Source organism: Mirounga angustirostris, unplaced genomic scaffold, assembly GCF_029215605.1.
Source record: "Mirounga angustirostris isolate CCGP_5_RB_7025 unplaced genomic scaffold, mMirAng1.0.hap1 SCAF_10, whole genome shotgun sequence".
In the NCBI taxonomy this organism is placed as follows: Eukaryota; Metazoa; Chordata; class Mammalia; order Carnivora; family Phocidae; genus Mirounga; species Mirounga angustirostris.
In genome coordinates, this window is record NW_026991718.1 from 35,290,972 (window position 1) to 35,312,858 (window position 21,887).

The 21,887-nt window shown below is 39.1% G+C and overlaps 1 protein-coding gene and 1 non-coding gene across 2 annotated transcripts in view; both read right to left on the minus strand.

The window, feature by feature from the left end:
- BUB1 (BUB1 mitotic checkpoint serine/threonine kinase) overlaps window positions 1–21,887 on the minus strand; it is a 44,850-nt gene that overhangs the window by 14,402 nt on the left and 8,561 nt on the right. The window contains exons 7-17 of the mRNA XM_045884531.3: window positions 19,929–19,981; window positions 19,651–19,835; window positions 18,039–18,190; window positions 12,815–13,071; window positions 10,733–10,791; window positions 9,319–9,447; window positions 9,113–9,223; window positions 8,234–8,333; window positions 7,105–7,186; window positions 4,421–4,595; window positions 2,627–2,714 (exon numbers count right to left, since the gene is read on the minus strand). Of these exons, the coding sequence (XP_045740487.2) occupies window positions 2,627–2,714; window positions 4,421–4,595; window positions 7,105–7,186; window positions 8,234–8,333; window positions 9,113–9,223; window positions 9,319–9,447; window positions 10,733–10,791; window positions 12,815–13,071; window positions 18,039–18,190; window positions 19,651–19,835; window positions 19,929–19,981 (1,391 nt within the window). The remainder of the gene's footprint in view (window positions 1–2,626; window positions 2,715–4,420; window positions 4,596–7,104; window positions 7,187–8,233; window positions 8,334–9,112; window positions 9,224–9,318; window positions 9,448–10,732; window positions 10,792–12,814; window positions 13,072–18,038; window positions 18,191–19,650; window positions 19,836–19,928; window positions 19,982–21,887) is intronic.
- LOC123852220 (small nucleolar RNA SNORA29) lies at window positions 987–1,126 on the minus strand. Its single transcript, XR_006792827.1, has one exon. It is a non-coding gene; the product is annotated as a small nucleolar RNA SNORA29 (small nucleolar RNA).

Below are 21,887 nucleotides of genomic sequence, written 5' to 3' on the forward strand. Positions count from 1 at the left end.
GTTAGATAAGCCGTGTTCAGGTATAAGTTATAGTGCTGTTGGCCCTGAGTTCAATACCAATGAATCAACAATTATTTATTAAATAAGGTGTCTTTAAACAAAATGTTGTGAACTCATGGGAACCTAACTAGGAACAATGGTTCAGTGTTGGGTAATTCAGAGACTGCAGTGACTTTATACAAAAGGACGAGGGCAAATAGTAAGACCTGACTGTGTAGGTATCTCCACACACATAAACTCTCCTCCACCTTTACGCCCACATATACACAAACTCATGTATAAGTATGCATCGTTACAAAAATAAATCTGTATATGCAACTTCAGGCTGCATTCTTCCTTCTTGATAGGCATTTTTCCTAGTAGGAAGTTTTTTTGAAAAGAAACTAGGTTTGAAATAATTTAAAGAAATGTTACAAAGATCATAGCAAATTCCCACACACTCCTCACCCAACTTCCTCGAACGTTACCATGTCATGGGACAGTGGCTCCTGTCAAAACCAATACGTCAACATTTGCTATCCTGACCTCCAAACTTCGTTTGGATTTCACCAGTTTTCCCAAAGGGCCCTTTATTTGCTCCCAGATCTAATCGTGGATACCATGTTGTATTCAACTGTCATGTCTCCTTACCCCCTTCTCATCTGTGATGGTCTCTTCGTGTTTCCTACCTCCCCAAGACCTTGTCAGTTTTGGGGACTACCGGCCAAGTATTTTATAGAGTGTCCTTCAGTTTGGGTTCCTTTGATATTTTCCTTATGATTACACTGTGAAGAATGTTCCAGAGGTCAAGTGCCCTTCTCAATGCATGACTACCATAAGCTGTCACTTGTGAAATTAACCTTGGTCATTTGGTGAAGGTGGTGTCTGCCATGGCCCTATCATGGATTTTAATCACTACCTACCATTTAATTCAGTGGATGTATGCTGGAATAGAATAATTCCCTGGTTCTTAGATATTAAAAATACTTCCAATATTTTAATTAATTAATTTTCTGTTCAGCCATTTCATATAGGAGGAGGACACAAAAGGGTCCTCCCTCTTCAGATCATGGCAATTTTAATTTATCCCACAAGCATAGCCACCAAAATCTATTATTGGGAGAAACTGTGGTAGTCAAATGGGAGTATTTTCAATATTTGATATTAAAACAGATATTAGGGGTATCCATGCACACAGAAAAAATTGCTTTCAAACCTACATAAATTGTTACTAGCAACTTGAGTACCCAAATTACTGTGGGTACATACATTATAAATAAAACGCTTTTCCCTTCATGAGAATTTGAGTTTTGGTTAACTTTCTAGCTCCTATCCCCTGAAAACTGAAAGTTAACTGAGTATCACTGTCACCACTGCTTATGGTAAACAAAAGCCATGACTGGAACTGTATTCTAGACTGAGAGAATTAGAAATATATGCTGGGAATTCACAGTGTCAGGCTTCAGGTACGAGGATTCTTGTGATGGGCCTATTCCTTGTGGGGTCTCTGGAATCTAAATCTATAGTGTTGCAAGGACCACTGACATCCACGGAAATAAGGCTTCTAAACTAGGGAAGCTTCTGTACCTTGGTCCTAAGTGTTTCCTTATCACTTGTCTCATGCAGGTCAAAGATGATAGTGTCTTGGATAGTTCTTTCCTTGGCAATGATTTTTGTCCTGTATATTTCTATGTTAATCTTATGCCAAGTGTGGCTTATGCCAGTCTTGTGAGTCAAAAGTTTAGTTGCATGTCGAAGATTCCTTGTGGGCAGTAATAGACTGTGCCTATTGGGCAGAATTTTAAATTAAAAGGCAAGATCTGCTCATCTGCATTGATTTTATTATTAAGGAGTTAAGTTATTTTCTCCATGTTTATTCATTTTTTTTCTTTTGTAAATTCTGCTCATGTCTTTCATCCAATTTATTTACTGGGGTCTTAATTTAAGAAGAGGTTTTAATGACAAGAGGCAGTACAACATAGTGGTGAGAGCAAGGCTTCTGAAATATGGGTTGAAATTACAATGCTACAAATTAGAAGTTGTATGACTTTAGGTCATTTCTTTAACTCTCTAGACCTGGTTTCCTCATCTGTAATGGTGGAAAAGAATAGTTCCTACAACTAAATCTACTGTGAGGATTAATTACAGGATATGGTACATAAAAAGTATCAGCATTACAATGGAATATAATAAAATACTCAAAAGATTACAGCTACTTTCAGTGTCTGTTACATTTACCAGACTATTCAAATAGGGTGGAATTTTACTTCTGCAAAGCACACATGTATGCTACATATGCATTTTGTACCAACACCTAAGAGGCTTAAACATTCTATTGTCCTCCTCTTAAAAGAAAGTGATTGCTTTTCTCAATTAGAATGGGTATATGGAAACAAATATGTGTTTGCTCAGTTCTACAATAGTCTTTACACTAGGTCAGGGTCTTTGGCTGGTAAGAGTAAGTGCAGTTCTGCTCTCAAAATGAGTAGCAGTCAGTCACAGGAATTACTCCCACAGATACTCTCTGCCACCCCAGCTGCTTCTCTCACCGCCCTGATGGATCCAATGTTTAGGCTTATCACTGTATGTGTATCTACAGAGAGGAGCTTCTGGCTTGTACCTGCAAGTCAGTAAAATCTCACAATACCTGAACTTTCTGTCTTTTGAGGGTTCTGCCATGTTTTCTTCACAAGAATCCAGAGTCACAGGGGTGCACTCTTTTGCAACCACATTTTCTGAAATATGTAGAAAGTTAGAAACAGACATAATGCATGCATATGATTCCATGTGGTTATGAAGTCCATAATTCCTTTTTACGCTGACTTTCATTATAATTTCAAAATGGTGTTCCATGGTAAAACGTTCCATAATATTTTTAAAATAGGAAAAAACATCACTAAAAAAATTTTTTTTTTACTACTAATATTTGTGGGCATTTCAACTTTACACATCCAATCCTTCAAGAGAAAAAGGTCCAAAGGGTGGCAGGTCTGAGCAGCCCATGGAGGTTCTGGTACGGGCAGAGGGCACACCCTGCTTTAAGAGAACCTGAGGACAAGGACATGGAGAGTAAAACACTGCAACGCTTCTAGAGGGCAGAGATTTGGGTTGGGTGTCTTTCCGTCTGACTGCTTTATTTAGTCAGTTAGTGTTTAGTTGATTCAACTGATTTAGAGTGTTTACATCTGGAAGATACCTGGCAATACTTACCATCACTCCCTTTAAGTAAAAACAAACAAATAAAAACTATCTACAGAAAGACAAACTAGATAGGCAGATGTGAAGTATATATTATACACACACACACACACACACACACTACTATAAATACCCAAGTCTTACACTGGACTAAATTTTATCAGATATTGCATCACCAAACAGGTGCTAATACTTTTTAGAACTAGAACATTAGCTTCTATTTATCCAACCAAAGTGCAAATACTCCAAAAACAGCCGATATTGACTCTGAAAGACGCCAACTGAATAAACTCGTTTTCCCAAACGGAAACACTTTAACATTTTTTTGTTAAAGTGGCAAGCTTGTGATGGCACCTGGCAATTGTCCAAATTTCAACTGAACTCTCCTTAAAAATCCAGAAGAGAAGGGTAATATACCGGGTTAGTACTCTAAAAATTTTTTTTTACTCCTTAGTTAAAAGTTTTTAGGTCTATGGGCTCAGACTTCATATTAAAATACGCTTCCACCTGGGGGAGTGAAATGCTTTGACAGTTCTTTCATTGCATTGCTTAGGGGAGCAATTACTATTTTTATTAAAAGTGTCAGCAGTGACAGAGTTTGGCTAGTAAAAAACTCATCAAAATGGTAAAGTGGTCCTTTACTGTCAATATATTTTGTAGGCTGGTACTTAATAGGGAATAATTAATTATTTGGGCTTAATGACAATGTCATATGTTAAGGTTTAATTCAGATAAAGATCTTTGATATAGGAGTGTTGTGTTTAGGGGAAATAAGAACTATCTGCACATTTTACCATTACTCTCTTGAAGTCAGTCGTTAAAAAAAATAAGAAAATATGATTTTCCTGAGTGTAGTACTTGGCTACAACTCTAAAGTAATAAAATTTATATATTTAGCATTCAAGCAACTTAACCTGTCTGTCTTGGCCATTTTGTTTGTAGTAAACATAACATCAACCTATATCCTGTACAAATGGGTTGGACTTGGCATATCTGCCTTTAAGTGCTTCTATAGGTTTTTCTCCTGTTCTACCTCTAATCTATGTTTCTAAGTTTCTAAAATGCACAGACTTTCAGAAAACAGTATGCCAAAAGAAGAATCATATAGGTAACAATACAGTGAATGGATTTTAAGTTTCCTCTGGATGATCTTTCAACTTCCATTTAGAATTTCCAAGAAAACTGTAATCCTGAAAGAACTGAGTTAGCAGAAGACAAGACACTCGAGTGGTGTGACCCACACCTTTATCCTCCAGAGCAGGACCTGCATCCACGGGTGGTCTGTGGAAAGGTGTGGACGCGAGCTGTGCGGCAGCCGTGAAGTGTCCTGGGCTTTTTGGACTGGGTGCCAGGGTTCTGTTGCAGCGGACACCCCAGATGGCTGAGTCATCCAAAAACTCTTCAGCGTGAGGTACTTCCTACAACAAAAGCTGAACTGAAAAAAAAGCAACAATCTCCCCGTTTTGTCATTTAACTCATTGACACTGCTTAAGATTCAAAAAACTGAGGAATCAAAGAGGAAATAGATGTCACCCCTGGCTAACACCCCTGGGTTCTCTGTTCCTCTCCCCAGAAGCGGGACACTTCATCTTTAACATACCCCAGGGCAGGCACACTGTATCCAAGGGTCGCATTTTATTTTCCAATTTTTACTTTTTTTTTTTTTTAATTTGAAAAGTCTAGATTTATAGACAAGTTACGAAGATTGTACAGAGTTCCCATGTGCATGTCATCAAACTCCCTCTGATGTTAACATCTTATAGAATCCTGGTGCATTTATAAAAACTAAACAATCCTACTAACTCTAGATGCTACTTGGATTTCATCCCTTCCCCACTCATGTCCCTTCTCTGTTTCAGACTCCAGTCCAGGATGCCATGTGATTTAGTTGTCACATCTCGATGGGTCTCCTCTGACCTGTGCCAGTTGATTGGTCTGTCCCAGTCCTTCTTACACGGACACTTTTGAATACTGGTCAGGAGCTGTGTGGAATGTCTCTCCCATTTGGGTTTAAATTTGGTCTTTTCTCATGTATAGACCGGAGTTACAGATTTCAGGGAAGAATATCGGGTAAAGCGCCATTAGGGGATACACAATATCAAAACAACTTATTACTGGTAAGGTTAAGCAATCACTTGGTGAAGGTGGTGTCTGCCAGGTTTCTCCTCTGTAAGGAACTATTTTTCCCTTTCCTGACCTTAATTTGTCAGAGGCAGGTCATGGTCTAGCCTACACTCAAAGGTAAACTAAGATCTACCTCCTGGAGGGAGGGTTATCAAAGAATTTGTGGACAGATGTTAAAATAACCACAATCATCTGGGGAGATACTGCAAGGCTATACAAATGTCCTGTTTCTGCTTAAAGTTTCACTTGCTAATTTTAGTATTCCCTGTGGAGCTTACCTAGAACAATGATTACTGTGGTGTTCCAATGGCGATTTTCTATTATCAGTCATTCCTTCCACATTTATTACCTGCAATTCTTCTGTAAGGAAGGTTTATTTTGTCCTCTCTCCCATTTGTTTATATCGATAAGGATATTTATTTTATTTCTTGGGTTATGATCCAATACTACCTTATTCTACTTATTTTCTTGCTCGAATTGTGCCAGGTTTGGCCATGGGCTTATTCAGCTTTGGCTCCTGAGTTCGTTTGTTATGCCATCTTTTTTTTTTTTAAAGCACTTCCTTACTTTCTGGCACCACAAGATGCTCTAGGCTCACTTATATTTTCCTTCTTTAGCCCCAGAATTAGCTATTTCTCCAAAAATGCAGTGGTCAAGTTTTAGAGTCTGTACACAAAGACAGCAACTGCTGAGTCAGAATTAGGCTTGGCAAAACCCTTCAGTTGCCAATAAAATGCCACCCATGGTTTTTATATATAGTGCAGCACAGGTTTTACATATCCACCCTATCTCTTCCAACACTGGAAGAAAAACTGGCTGGTTGTTTCTTCGGGTGGATGCAGGATAAAGCAACTGGCTTGTGCATAGGGACAGGATGCAAAAAATTCATCATAGCTTTTTTGTTCAAAACGTCTCTTGTTGAATAGTTGAGTGAAATCCATCTATTAACTGATGCACTGTATCTGAAATCCAGTCCATTATTTGGAAGTTTTTTTTTTTTTTTAAAGATTTTATTTATTTATTTGACAGAGAGACACAGCGAGAGAGGGAACACAAGCAGGGGGAGTGGGAGAGGGAGAAGCAGGCTTCCTGCTGAGCAGGGAGCCCGATGTGGGACTCGATCCCAGGATCCTGGGATCATGACCTGAGCCGAAGGCAGACGCTTAACGAATGAGCCACCCAGGCGCCCTATTTGGAAGTTTTTGAGAAGGTCAAGAAGTTCATCAGAAGGATTAGAGAGCTGAATGATAATTTATTCAGAAGAATCCACCGTGGAACTAAAGCTATACGCCAGGCTTTAGCTCAGCTCTGCAGCTACTCTCTGACCATCCCAGCCATAGGGCCAGGCCAGGGTGAGTGGAGAGAAAGCACACCACATGGTAACACTCATGGGCTGGACACAACGGCTGCTAGGACGGAGATGTTGTGAGTCCGCCAACTGCTGAGTTATACTGACGACGGACCAGTCCACTTTAACTCAGACTTGGTGGGTTTTCTAACATTCCATTGTAGGCCTCGCTTCTTGGGTCTAGGAAAATATATCCCCCACTCGTTCCTCCCGCCACGGCTCTTTGAGGGCCAGGATCCTATCACTGTTTAGCTTCTGCATCTATCACAGTGCGTGATACATAATAGGTACTTGAATAATTGTAGAATAATGTTCCCCAAAACCCACTCTCCATATAACGTATTTTTCAGCACAGTTTTATATATATTATCTCATTTGATTGGCATATCACTTGGTAAAATGAAGAGGAACGAGTTGTAAGACCCATTTCATGGATGAAGCAATGATTTACTTACATTGGGTTTTGAAGGAAATCTGCTTATAGAGCGTTCTCCAAAGGTCCTGGCTCCTGCAGGTTTATTTTTAGGCTGTGGTAATCTAAGGAAAGATTTGTAAAATTATAAATTGTAAAATATGCTAAAGGAAATACTACCACTTAAGTGAGACTGTTAGAAATATTCTTCACTTATCCTATTTAATTAACATTTACATAAACATTCCTTACTTTTACAGTAGTTGTAGGAAAACTGAGTGCAAATGGAATTACCTTGACTATATATATAAAAATAAATTTACAGTGACTTAAGAGAGGGTGAAAAAACATAAAATCTCTACTACACTGAGTTATAAATTTTAGGAATAAAAAAAGAGGTAGGGCCATGGCCAATAGAATACCATGGATGACATACATTTTATTTCTTATCTCTAGGACTAGGTTTAGCTATGGAATTTCCCTCTGAGAGCTGATCAGACTGTTTCCTTTCTACTTCAATATGAATCTCTTCTACACCATGATACTCTTTAATTCACAGTGACACCTCTCTTTCCATGGTTTAAACTGTAAACTGAAAATTCCTGGGGCTACCCACTCTACTCCCACATCTGGCTCCCTAATGTAATGTCTTTCAGCTTAAAACATCTCTCTGCAACATGACCCGATATAAGTCACTTCCTTTTCTGTAGCAATCCTGCAAATATAAACAGACCTGTACAGATACCTGTACTGGTAAACTCATTCACACCTAATGCAATTTCAAATTTATAGAATCCCTCATTTCTCTCATCATTTGTAACCACACTGTTTTCCCGGCAACACATGCTTTTGCTATGGGAGGTCCACTTTCCTGTAACTTGTGTGTAATAATGCAGGTCTAGAGGAGAACTTGAGCAACAATCTTCCCGTCACATGGTTAAAATCCTCCCCAGCAGCAGAGCTCGTGCCGGGACCCAGACCATTTAGTCAGCAGGCCACATTTTCTCCCCACCTTGAGTCCCAGAGGAAGCTCTGCAGCATTTCGTGTCACTGGGAGAACAAATATCTCCCCTGACCCACTGTATCTCTTTTCCTCCAACACTGGAGGAAAAACTGGCTGGCTGTTTCTTCAGGTGGACACGGGATAAAGCAATAACTCAATGTGTCTTTACCCGTAATTTTCTTTGTTTCCATCTTCGAACACAGGAAAAGCAGATGACAAAGAAGAGATGATCTTATTGACTCCCCAAGCCCCAGAAGACCTTGCATTTTCTGCATTGGAGTAGAAAGTAGCATTTTATTAGTGTATTAGGAAAAAACACTATACTTGATGCTAAACTTCACCTACAAATAAGAAAATGAAATAACAGCTTACAGAAAAGAACGGATACATTTTTCAAATGCAAAATGCATTACCAGTAGAGAAATCAGAGTAATTTAAAAGGCACACAAATAAGTCACTTTGTAGTGTGACGAAATGACCTAACCATGGTCATAGGGTTTAACACTTAAGCCTCTAGGTCTTGAGTTCCTGCCACATGCAAAGCGCAGTGTTCATCATTCTCCTAAAACACTGGTCTTGTCACCTCACTGAAAAAAGCTCTCTGTGGCCTTGTTTCCCATTTCCTATAAGAAAAAATTAACCTGTTAACTTTATATTCCAAGGCCTCCTGAGTCTAATGATCCTATTTATCTTTATCATGATTTCTCTGGCTTCCAGCATAAAACCCAAGACTGTAAACAAATGTGGGCTCTAACACTCCACCCATGCCATTCCTCAACTGGGCAAGGCTCAAGTCACACCTCAAGTGTTCAGGTTTTCCTGGCCATCCCTTACTCACCAGGACTTTGTCCTTCTGTAGCACTTATTTTTAAGAAACAAATCTATGACATATACTGAGTACCTTTTCCAACACTGTTGTATTTTTTATTTCACTACCTTTTTGGGACAAGCTAACCAAGGGAAGGGCAACTTCTTGTATAATCCTTGATATTTCCTATAGCAACCACCCACAATTCCTGCACTTAGTAGTGTTTAAATAAATGATTACTTTGAAACTGGGCCTCAAACGCATCTTCATTTTGATCTAGAGATGGCCATTCATCTTTGTCGTCAGAAATATCAGGAAGTGTAGGAGCCTGAAACATATTCATGATGAAACCTTAGAAGAATAAAAAGAGTCACTGTAAACATGATTGCAAAAGCACTTTCATTAATTTGTTGCCAGATGCTACACATTCAAACCAAAGGCTTTACCTAGGGCTTCCTTTGTGTGCACAGTGGGTGACGGCTGCACCCTGGATGGGGTCGCCTGAACCATTCCCAGCGACGTGTTTGGAGTCGTGTGAAAAGAACCTGTGTTAACAACCTTATGTGTTTCAGACCCTATAAAAGAAATGGGGCAAAATGCATTACCAGTAGAGGAATCAGAATAATTTAAAAGGCACACAAATTAAGAAAATTACAATTAGAACATTTTGTTATTGCTGATAATTATCACTAAGGACTTCTGTTATTACAGTGCTTGCATCACTTTCATTCTTATTTTTATAATAGTCCCACGAGGTAGCTAAGGTAGAATTATCCTCTTACGGAAAAGGAAATCAAAGTTCAAAGAGATTAAGTGGCTTGGTCTAAGATCATTATCAAATTAGCAGGTGGTCATAAATAGCACCCTTCACTCCACTATATCCCAAAAAACACATGTTAATAGTCACACCATGCATCTTAAGACTGGCTTTCCATCTTACTCAGCTGGAAAACAGATAATGGCATCCAAGGCCCCACAAAACCTGGGCCCTGTTCACTCAGACCTCATCTTCCTCCTTCTCCAATTCACTCTAGCCACCTGGGCCTCTGCTGTGCTTAGAAGCCATCAGGGATAGTCCCCTCGGGGCTCTGCACCTGCTCTTCCCTTCACCTGAAACAGGTTGTCCAAGCTAATTGTATGGGCACCTCCCGCCTTTGAGACTTTATCCAAAATATCACTTTCCTTGGGAGCACCTTTCCTGGTCACCTCTGAAACTTCAATCCCCTTCCCCCCAACACTTTCGTTCCCTCTCTGCTCGGGTGGGGGTTTTGTCCTTTCTGTTCCTGACTGCATCCCTAACTGCCTAGAATGGTGCCTGGCGTCTAGCAAGCGTGCAGGAAGTATTGGTTAAATGCAGGGGTTGCTGGTGGATTCAAGCAGCTTGGCTCCCCACTAAACTGTCATTGGAGAGAGTGCCAAAGTCACACGGGGGGAGCGAATGCATATTCGATGTATCTTATTTTGTTCATAAAACTTACCTTCAACACAAATGCCTCTAACAAAGTAGTACCTAAGAGAACTACAATACTCCTAGTTCAACTTTTAATTCCCTTTCCTACCTCATAATGCATTAAAGATGACTCTTGTTTTTGATAAAGCTGCTGAGAAATTTAATAAAAAAGGTTTCAAAAATCAAGTTTCCAAAGGATTCTAATTACTAAGATGTGACCGGGAAGTGGATTTCTACCTTTACTTGAGATGGTCTGGGGCTTATCTAACCCCTAAATTCTAAGAATAGGAAAGCAAACACCCACGTTCACCCAAGTCTTCACGAGCCATGGCCACCAAACAGATCTCTCAGTGACCTGCAGGAGTCTGGGCAAGCAGGTCAGAAACAAATTAATTATAATTGAACATCACCTTCTTTTATCTCGGCTCCACTCTGTGGCTTGAATTCATGAGTACTCTTAGTCACACATCTGAAAGAGAAATCCCTTGAGACACACTAACTCTCCAAAATGAACAGTAAAACAGTCAGCAATTACAAGCCTATTCTTAAAATACAGATGGACGTGCTTAGGTCTATAGTGTAAGTATGTAAGTAAATACAACGTTTTATTTTTTCTTTCATTTCCTTTTTTTTTTTTTTAAAGATTTTATTTATTTATTTATTTGAGAGAGAGAGAATGAGAGACAGAGAGCACGAGAGGGAAGAGGGTCAGAGGGAGAAGCAGACCCCCCGCCGAGCAGGGAGCCCGATGTGGGACTCGATCCCGGGACTCCAGGATCATGACCTGAGCCGAAGGCAGTCGCTTAACCAACTGAGCCACCCAGGCGCCCCTCTTTCATTTCCTTTTGAGGTAAAGGCCAGCTACTACATGTTGGCTTGACGCAGCAGGCCTGTATTTTAACATCATGATGATCATTCCTATGTGCCGTAGGGCAGGATAATGGCCTCTAAGTCAGGTGACCCCACTTATTACATAGGCTCAAGGACTCACACCCAGGTCCAGGCCTGGGTGCCCAGTGCAGCTAGCCAGTCATGTTATGGGAAGTACTGGTGTGTTTTAGCTGCTTGGGCCACCTCTGGTTTGATGAGTCAAGAGCCACAGAGCATGGTTCTTCAGACTTGAAGGGTTATCAAGAAATTTTAAAAATGGCACATAAGGTATTTATATCATAGTTGTTGTTTTTTTAAGTCCAGTCATGATAGTGGACCTCATCTGTCAACTTAACATTACTAGAATTCCCTCAGCAGCGACCATGTTAGGATGTAAAGTAAAAAGTACAACCACTTAATTTTACAAATCCCCACCCAACTGTCTTAAAAACATGAGTTTTTCTTTGAGATTCCAGACAAAGGCACCTCTTCTCTGCCATGGTAAGCTTTCCCAGCTAGTGAGAGTACCAAGGGGGTCCATTTGGTCCCTTGCCTGGGCCAGGGTCAGGGTCCCTCTGAGGTGCTTCAGACCGAGATCTAAATGTTCACTGGGTTAACGAGTTTCAGAGTTTTATAGGGACAGCTGTGTCTGGCTCCTCCACCCTCATGACTCCATCTCTGGGGGCGGTTGGAAACTCAGCATCTCTTTGGGCCTGTCACTGCTCTCTTGTTTTTATCATTTTATAATTGCAGTGAAGAACAAATGAAGTCATAGCCCCCAATGACACAACAGTTCTTTTTTTACATACACACAGGACGACACAGGACACGGGTCTGAATTATTATCCTAACCTGAGTGAAAAAGCATTTTCAATCTTATTTTCAGGAGAAATCATTGGTAACAGTTAATCTTGGATATTGAGAAGAACCAGTACTCATGAACAATAATCTATGCTAAGGAGTTTAGCCCAAGGGGAGGGTGCAAGTTACACTGGAGCTCTCATTTTTTCTAACGGATCAATAAAATTGCTCTATGTAAAGAGAGCGTGCCAAAGTCACCGAAGATAAAAATTTAAACAAAGCAAGTGACTGTAGCATTCACGTTCATTTCTGAAATCTAGGAAAACCCCTCAAAATTTGGGGAAAAAAACCTCCACAGCAGCATACAGATACGATCTTGGCATATTGTGTAATGGATATTGAATCCCAAATTGCTCCTGATGAAGACAGAGGATTATGAGAACACATGTCAAGAAACTGTCCGGATGGTAATAATCACTCCATGTGTTCAGTCAAAGCCAGCAAGAAAGGCAATTTCAGTTCAATAGCTGTATATTTTCCAGTTACAAAAAAAGTGTTGCATTTCAGTATACTGAAAATTTTTAATTCAAGGGAGAAGTATGAAATGAAATAAATCCCCTAAAAGAAAAATAGAGAGATAAGTCTGAAAGATTTGGGGCTATTTTGGTAACTTGGTTTTTCAACAACACGCCCATCTAAAAATTATTTTAAAAAGAAGAATCCTTCATCTTTTACATACTGTTCTCGACACTGCAGAACATGTAAAGGAGCTGACGATGCCATTCATGTCACTGTCGTCTCTAGGACAACTTTTGCCTTACCTGTCATCTTTTCTGACCACTGTAAACATGGAGTCTGTCCCTGGCTGGGCTGCCAAAGGAAGAGGAGATACACTCTGGTTGATGGCCGGGGACACCAAAGCGGCAGTGACAGCATCTGCCATAGGAGGAACAACAGGAGTTGTCTCTCTGGGTTTCTCTCCCATGTTCTTTGAGGTCTGATGATTGATGGCCGGAAGAGACGGAGTTCTCAGTTCCTGCTGGGAGCATATACTTGGCCCCATACACGCTGGATTAACCTTTCATGTTAAGCAAACAAACAAACAAAAAAACATACCACAGCCAATTAAGTCCAGAATATTACTAATTAGGTACTACAGCTTTTCAAAGAAAGGCATCTGTCTTCTTCAGTAGCTTCCTTTTCCCTTGAGGCATCCTCACCCCCCTTCAGGTATTCTGAAATAAATAGCCAACAACAATGAAGACCACTTTACCTGATGGATGCTTTTGTAGCTTCTTAACCACAGATAGAACTGGCAGCTCATACTCCTAACCACTGAAATAACCAGCCCCTACAGTTTTATCAGTATTTAAGATCTTATTTCTCTTAATTTTGAGAGAGGACCAAAAAATCAATGGCATCAAATGCTCATAATTGTATTCCTTCCATTAAAATACACCTGGTTGCCATTTTCTCTTGAACGAATAGGAAATGTGAATATAAATTGCAATAATAGCTGCCACAAAACACAGCTGACATGGGAAGGTTAACAAGCTCTTAACCTAAAACCTTTGTTTTTCTATTCACATGTACTTCGACTAACTGTACACTCTTATGTTAAAAAGTTAAAGGACACAAGAGTTAATTCCTCACCATAAAAAAGTATTTTCACAAATTGTTAAGAAATGCACCAAATATCTAGGGCAAGAGTAGTTATTTCACAAAAAAATAGACAAAATAAAGTTCATCTTCACTAGCTATCAAAAAAAGTAATTAGAAATGACTTATACCATTTTCCCACTACCAAACTAAAGATTAAAAAGAATCATAATATTCAATTCCGAAGAAGTGTTTTAAAAAAGAACAATCAGACTTCCTAAACCAGATATCAAAACTTACAACAAAGCTATGGTAAATATACAATATGGAATGATCAAGAAGAAACCTACTAACCAAAACAAAGGTACAGACATTTTAGAAACTGATCTTGTATATTAAAAATTAGTATGCAATAAAGATATTTCTCACCAATGGGGAAAGGCTGAAGTTAATAAATGATTTAGGGGCAACTGGCAGTGCATTTGGGAAATACATCCTTATGCTATCACAACACACAAAAGTAAGTCCCATACAAGGAGGCTTTTGGTTAAAGACAGTGGCTTAAACATGTGCTTTATCATCTACTCCCTCCAAAACCTCACCAAAAGGACAGGAAAGAAATTCTAACACCTGAAACAGCAGGTGGAGAAGACTGATGTGTGGAAAAGTTTAGACATTCAGATACATCTCAGAATGGAAGTGAAAGTGGAGCTGAAAGCAGGAACACCAAAAAAAATTCTGGGAGAACAGGACTTCCCTCTAGAACATTGGGCCCAGCCAAATTATCACCCAAGTGTGAGGGTAGAAGATGCTTTTAAACATGCAAAAGATCTCAAAAAATTAATCCCTCATATGTGCTTTAAGAAAAAAAAGAAAAAGGTCTTTGGGGGTGCCTAGGTGGTTCAGTAGGTGAAGCATCTGCCTTCGGCTCAGGTCATGATCCCCGGGTCCTGGGACTGAGCCCTGCATCGGGCTCCTTGCTCAGCAGGGAGCGTGCTTCTCCCCCTGCCCATGCTCTTTCTCTCTCTGTCAAATAAATACATAAATAAAACCTTTGAAAAAGAAAAATCTCTTTGAGACTGTGTGGCACCAAAATGGGGATGTTAAAAGGAAACGAGGCCATGGGAACTAGAAATCAGCAGGGACACACCACTGGAGAGGAGTAAGGGGAAGACAGCTTGCTTGGATGCCAGCCTGGAGGCAGAAAGGCAGCTCTGGGACTCATGTGGCCAAGAGAAGTGAAACAAGAGCACATCTGATGCACTTGAACATAATGAAAACATTATTTCTAGATTCTTCAAGTGTTTATAGAGAAATAACTGATAAGTATGTACCACACAAATATAGCAAAAGAAGATAATGAAAATTATTTTAACAATTTCTTGGAACTATCTAGGGAAAACATAAATTATATAAGAAAGGAAATCCAACTACATAAGGAACATATGGGGATGCCTGGGTGGCTCAGTCGGTTAAGCGTCTGCCTTCAGCTCAGGTCATGATCCCGGGGTCCTGGGATGGAGCCCTGTTTCTCCCTCTCTCTTCTCCCTCTCCCTCTGATCCTCCTCCCTGCTTGTCCTCTCTCTCTCTGTCTCAAATAAATAAATAAAATCTTAAAAAAAAAAAAAGTATGTAACAATCCAGTAGAAAAATGAACAAAGTCCATCAAAGTCAATTAAAAAAAGACATACAGCCACTGAATGTATTGTTAAAAGTCCAAATTCACCTGTGATTAGAAAAAACGCATCAGATGGTTGAAAATATTTAGGATAGCTAATGTTAGCCAAGTGTATACAAGAAACACATACTTTTATTCACTATTATGTGAGTGTAAAATGGTAAATTTTTGGAGGGCAGATGGGCAGTATTTTAAGTGCACAAACTACAGCAGCAATTCTACTTTTGTGTATCTTTCTTAGAGAAATAATGTCAAATGTACAAGAATGTTTACTGCAGCATGGTTTGTAACAGTTTTCACATGACAGATGCCCTTCCTAAAAGGTAGGCTAGAAGACTATGCTGTTATTAAAGTGAGTTAGACCTCTATGTAATAACAAGGAAAGGTCTGTAAGATGGGTTAGGTAGCAAAAGCAGAAAGTAAGTCTTATTTATACAGAAACTTCAATTCTATACATCTTTATATGTTCATGCACCGTAAAGTTCTGGAAAATGCAAACTACAATAGTTAGCAATGAAAGAGGGCATTCACTTACATTCATATAACTATACACACACATGCATATATACAAATATATCTACATCTTTCCATTGCTTTTATAAAATCATATGGTCATGCATTTTTATAATTTTCAAAATATGTAAGAAATTAAGGTGTTATTAGACAGTTACATGTACAAGAATGAAACTGGACCACTTTCCAACACCATAAACAAAAACAGACTCAAAATGGATTAAAGACCCAAATGTGATACCTAAAACCTTAAAAGTCCTAGAATGGAACACAGGCAGTAATTTCTCTGACATTGGTCATAGCAACATTTTTCTAGATATGTCTCCCAAGGCAAGGGAAACATGAAGCAAAAATAAACTACTTCTGGACTACATCATAATAAAAAGTTTTACACAGCAAAGGAAACAATAACAAAACAAAAAGGCAACCTAGTGGGAGAAGGTATTTGCAAATGATATATCCAATAAGGGGTTAATATCCAAAATAAATAAAGAACTTCTACAACTCAACACCAGAAAAACCAAACGACTGGATTAAAAAATGGGTAAAAGACCTGAGTAGTCATTTTTCCAAAGAAAACTTACAGGTGGGCAACAGACACATGAAAAGATGTTCAACATCACTCATCATCAGGGAAATGTAAATCAAAACTACAATGAGCTATCACTTCATACCTGTCAGATTGGCTAGTATCAAAAAGAGAGGAAATGTAAGTGTTGGTGAGGATGTGGAGAAAAGGGACCCTCATGCACTGCTGGTGGGAATGCAAATTGGTAGAGCCACCGGGGAAAACAGTATGGAGGTTCCTCAAAAGATTAAAAATAGAAAGAACATATGGTCCAGTAATCCCACTACTGGATATTTATCCAAAGAAAACAAAAACACTAATTTGAGAGGGATATATATTTATATATATGTATATATGTAATGGAACATTATGCAGGCATAAAAAAGGATCAGATCATGTCATTTGCAACAACATGGATGGACCTAGAGGGTTCTGCGTGAAGTGAAATAAATCAGATTGAGAAAGACAAATACCATATAATTTCACTCATATGTGGAATTTAAAAACCAAAATAAATGAACAAACAAACAAAAAGCAGTATCAGAGCTATAAATACAGAGAACCAACTTATGGTTGCTTTGGTGACGACAGATGGTAGCTACACTCGTGGGGAACACAGCATAACATGTAGAGAAACTGAATCAGTATGTTGCACACCCAAAACTAATGTAACGTGTGTCAACTACACTCAAATTAAAAAAAAAAAAAAGGAAAGAGAAAGAAAGAAAGGATATATGCCTGGATACATCAGGAAGCAAGACAAATGCAGCATGTTTTTCTAAAAGGACAAAGGGGCAAGAAAACTTTTGGGGTGATGTATTATGAGTGTATATACACGTCAAGACTTAGCAAATTTTATAATTTTGATACAAGTAATTTATTATATTTCACTTATACTTCTATAAAGCTCGTAAATAAAAAGAAAAAATCTAAAAAAGAAGAAATTAAGGTGTTTATCTTCATTGTATCATGTATTACAGATAGACATATACTATGTGAAAGTTTAAGCAACCATTATGTACTTAAATTTATTCTCAATCTATCCCATTCATTAATGATTTTAAGAAAATACATGGGTCTAACAATTTCATCACCTCTTACCCTCTTCCAACATGAAACAATGGCAAACAAACCATATCTAGATGATGAATTAATGAAATAATTATATTCAAATTCTCATTATAAAATAGTTACTGTCCAAAAAAAATTTTCAAAGACCATGTATATGAATATATAAAAATATGTACATATACACACATATAAAAACATACACAATCTATAACTTCCTTTTCTCATTTTACATTTTGAGTATCTTTCTGTTTCCAGTTGTAAAAATCTGGAATGCTAGTAGCTACATTAGCATCAGAATTAAGTCTAAAAATATGGCCCAGGGCGCCTGGGTGGCTCAGTCCTTAAGCAACTGCCTTCAGCTCAGGTCATGGTCCCAGGGTCCTGGGATCGAGCCCCGCATCAGGCTCCCTGCTCCGCGGGAAGCCTGCTTCTCCCTCTCCCACTCCCCTCTGCTTGTGTTCCCTCTCTCACTGTGTCTCTCTCTGTCAAATAAATAAATAAAATCTTAAAAAAAAAAAAAAAATATATATATATATATGGCCCAGAAAGGAGCAAGTACAAACAAAAATCAGTGTCACTGGGCATGGGAAGCACTCAGTGAAGAGCACACACATACCTCAGGCCTTTCCTGGAAAACAGGCAAGTTCTCCTGTGACGTCTCCACCACCTGGTGCAACTTCTTATGAAGTTCATCCATTTTCTGTTTTAATAGTTGTTCTTCGAAAGCATTTGCTTCTTTTCTTTTCATATAATGTTTATCTTCATTTACTTTAGGAAAGAGAACATGGTTTCCATGCAAAGTTTAAATTCAGGTCATCAGGGGAATACACAAAAAATGAGTGAAAGTTTATCTTTAGGATGGCAATTTTTTTACTAGTCTTTTCCATGTGTTTTAGGTTATCAGAACTGAAAGGTGTATTACCTCTTAATTATAATTTTTACCTGCCTTCAGAATGATTACTTGTAGGTTCAGGGCATATAGGTTATAAAAATCTACATATTGATCAATAAAAATATTTGGTAATAGCACAGTATGATATCAATCACTTCTTCTAAAACAGTCATGATCCTGCAAATCATTTGAAAATGGAACACTTTAGGGCGCCTGGGTGGCTCAGTTGGTTAAGCGTCTGCCTTCGGCTCAGGTCATGGTCCCAGGGTCCTGGGATCGAGTCCCACATCGGGCTCCCTGCTCTGTGGGAAGCCTGCTTCTCCCTCTCCCACTCCCCCTACTTGTGTTCCTACTCTCGCGATGTCTCTCTCTGTCAAATAAATAAATAAGATCTTAAAAAAAAAAAAAAAAAAAGAAAGTGGAACACTTTAAAAGATCTAAATCTCTAGGTGCTTTCTAAGGAGAACTAGGAGTCGAATGCACTGAAATTTCAGTGCATCACGTGCATGGCAGTTAGTGCCACCTGCAGTGACGCTTACCGTGACCACATCACATGCAAATCAAATCCTCTGGCTAAGACCTTAGGTCACAGTGTGTGGAAGAAAAATGCATCTGTGCGTGACACAAAATGGGAGTGTTAACTGCCTATTTTCTCAGTTGTTGAACAAATGAGAAATGATAAACCAAAAAAAGGCCAACAGAGAGCTATCGTCCAAATGGCTTAAATGGTGTAAACACCCTGAGTGAACAAAGGTTCACTTTCCTCGCTCACGTCCACCTTGTAACCATGGAGACACGCACAGATATCGGTGTTAACATGCATGGTTTTCCCGTGAGGAGCGAAACATGACCTGCTAGATAGCCGTAAATGACAGGGCACTTTGATCAGAGGGCTCCATCTCAATGTCTCCTTTGTTGTACTTGCAGATTTCAGAAAATCTCTTCTCAACTCCACTTCCTGACTTAACCCTTTCACAGCACAAATAACTGACTTACCGGTTTAAAAGTACTATATACAGAAGTTCAAACCCATACAGGTAATATTTAAAAGCTTAAAACATCACTAAAAGTGAAGGCAACATTGGTCTATCTACTTTATCTATGTCAGCGCTGTTTCAACTCTGAGCTTTGCTGTCAAGACATCAGTTGAGTCCCTGGACACAGGTGGCTGTTACACTTGTATTTAACAAAGATTTCTAGGCTTTTCATAGATGAGCTAGAGACATTTTTACAGATTCTTTCAGCTTAGTCAATCACCTGTTTAAAAAGGTAGTTTACTCAAAGGTTATTATTTTCAGTGACATAAGAGTATCTCATATCATAAGAGTGCAAGTACCCCACTGTTCATGCTTTCTCCGTTGATTGTATTTCTGGGCTCTCAGCTCTTCAAAGGAAAATTCTGATTCTCCGCGAATGAGCTTCTCCTTACAATACATAACAACCTGCTGAACATCAGCTCTGGCTGCTGAAGATGCTTGTGCAGAATATTCTGATTTAGAAATCATGATCACCCTTTGTTCCCTATAATGGGGGAAAATGTATTATTTACCACATCGTACTAAAACAGCTCCCAAAGGAAACTAAGTAATAGATTACTGCACAGGTTATACTTGCTTTTTCGACTCTTTATCAGAAGCTGAAGATACTACCCCAGAAACTTCTGAGCCCTAAAAAGACAGAAAAGGAACATAAGTATTCACTTAACTGAAAAGAAACTGTCACCCAAAGTATTTCACAAAACATATGAAAGCATTGGAGGGGCTTCTTAATCATCAACTAGATTTATTCATTTTTTATTTTTAAAAGATTTTATTTACCTATTCATTTGAGAGAGAGAAAGAGAGAGCTCAAGAGAGCAAGCACAGGGGGAGGGGCAAAGGGAGAGGATCCCAAGTAGACTCTGCGCTGAGCCTGGAGCCCGACTTTTCACAACACTGAGATCATGACCTGCACTGGAACCAAGAGTCGGGCACGCAACTGACTGAGCCACTCAGGTGCCCTAATCATCAACTAGATTTATATATGTTTGTTAAAATTACGATTAATTTAATTATAACCAATTAATTATATTAATTATTGATTATTAACCTTATAACTTTTGTAATTAAAGAGTCCAATAAGAAAGTGATTTAAAAAAATTTCTACTTAGGGGGTACCTGGAGGGCTCAGTCAGTTAAGCATCTGACTCTTGATTTTGGCTCAGGTTATGATCTCAATGTTGTGAGATCAGCCCTGTGTCAGGTTCCACACTGGGAGTGGAGCCTACTTTAGATTCTCTCTCCCTCTGCCTCTGCTACTTCCCCCTCCTGGAAAAATTTCTACTTGGTAGTAGAGAAGAGCATTATTTCCCTCCAACTGATAGACTAGGAGCTGGGTCAGAGCGCCTATGTTTATGGGATTAATATTCTAAAATTCTACATTAATAAAAAAAATCAAAAATTTTCTTCTAGTACCATTCTATCCTCAGGAGTTCCTAAACAAATATTTACTGAGTATCTCATACATGCTGTGTCTTGAGCTAGGTCCTGGAAATGTGACCATAAATAAGACCCATCTCTGCTGTTTAAAAATTTACGTAGTTGGGTCAATAGGAAGCAATCAGACTGGCAAACGTGTAGAATGTAAAATGAGATAGTCTGAGTTTCTATCAAGGTGAGAAATGCATATTCCACGTCTAGGAATGTGTGACATTAATAAAACTTGCACACATGCACTAAGAACAGAAGCATTTCCATTGGATTGGGCTGAAAGGAGGTCCTTAGCAAACTGAAAGAGCAATTGTACCGTGAAGAGGATAAATGCTGGAAAAGAAGGCTGAGGGAAGCAAAGACTTGAGCAGAAGAAATCTCAACAGGGCAAAAATCTTAAGGATGAAGACAAGCAAAGCGGAAGACCATTTTCCCCAACTGTGATGGCTGGGAGGGTGCAGTTCCATTTATTGGTTAGTGGCAGAAAATTGACAGATGTCATCTAAGGGCTTTTGTTGTCTCATGAAAATACTATTTTTGCCAGCTCCTGAAGAAGAGGTTAATAACTGCAAGGTCCCAAGTTTGAGGAAAGTAAAGAGAAGCTTAAAATCACTATCATGTGGCATTAGAGAGTGAAATGGGACACATAAGAAATACATAAAATATAAAGAGTGAACCAGGAAACTAGAAACATAATTTCTGAGGAGGAGGAAAGCCCTGGTTGAGGTGATAGGCACCATCAATCCAAGCTCCTGAGTTTTAAGCAGGGCTCAGAAGCCTCCAGGTGGGTATTATCCAGTGTAGGAGGGATTCCCAGCCTGTGTGAGGGAGACTGGCGGGCAAAGGAGGGGAGAAGCTGCTGGAGAGGAAGTGAAGACAGAAGGTCATATATATAGTGGGAGGCCTAAGTCAGATAAACACAGGAAGTGAAGGCCAGACAGTAACTTATTTAAATTTAATATCTGAGGTGAGCAGTGGTAGATGATGACAGGAAGCTGACAGAGAGGTTAGAGTCATAGTGACAAGGTCAAACAAATGAGATATCGAAGTGGATGTGAAAGGCAGCCGGATGACCATTCAAAATCATTCCCGGTTTCCATATAAC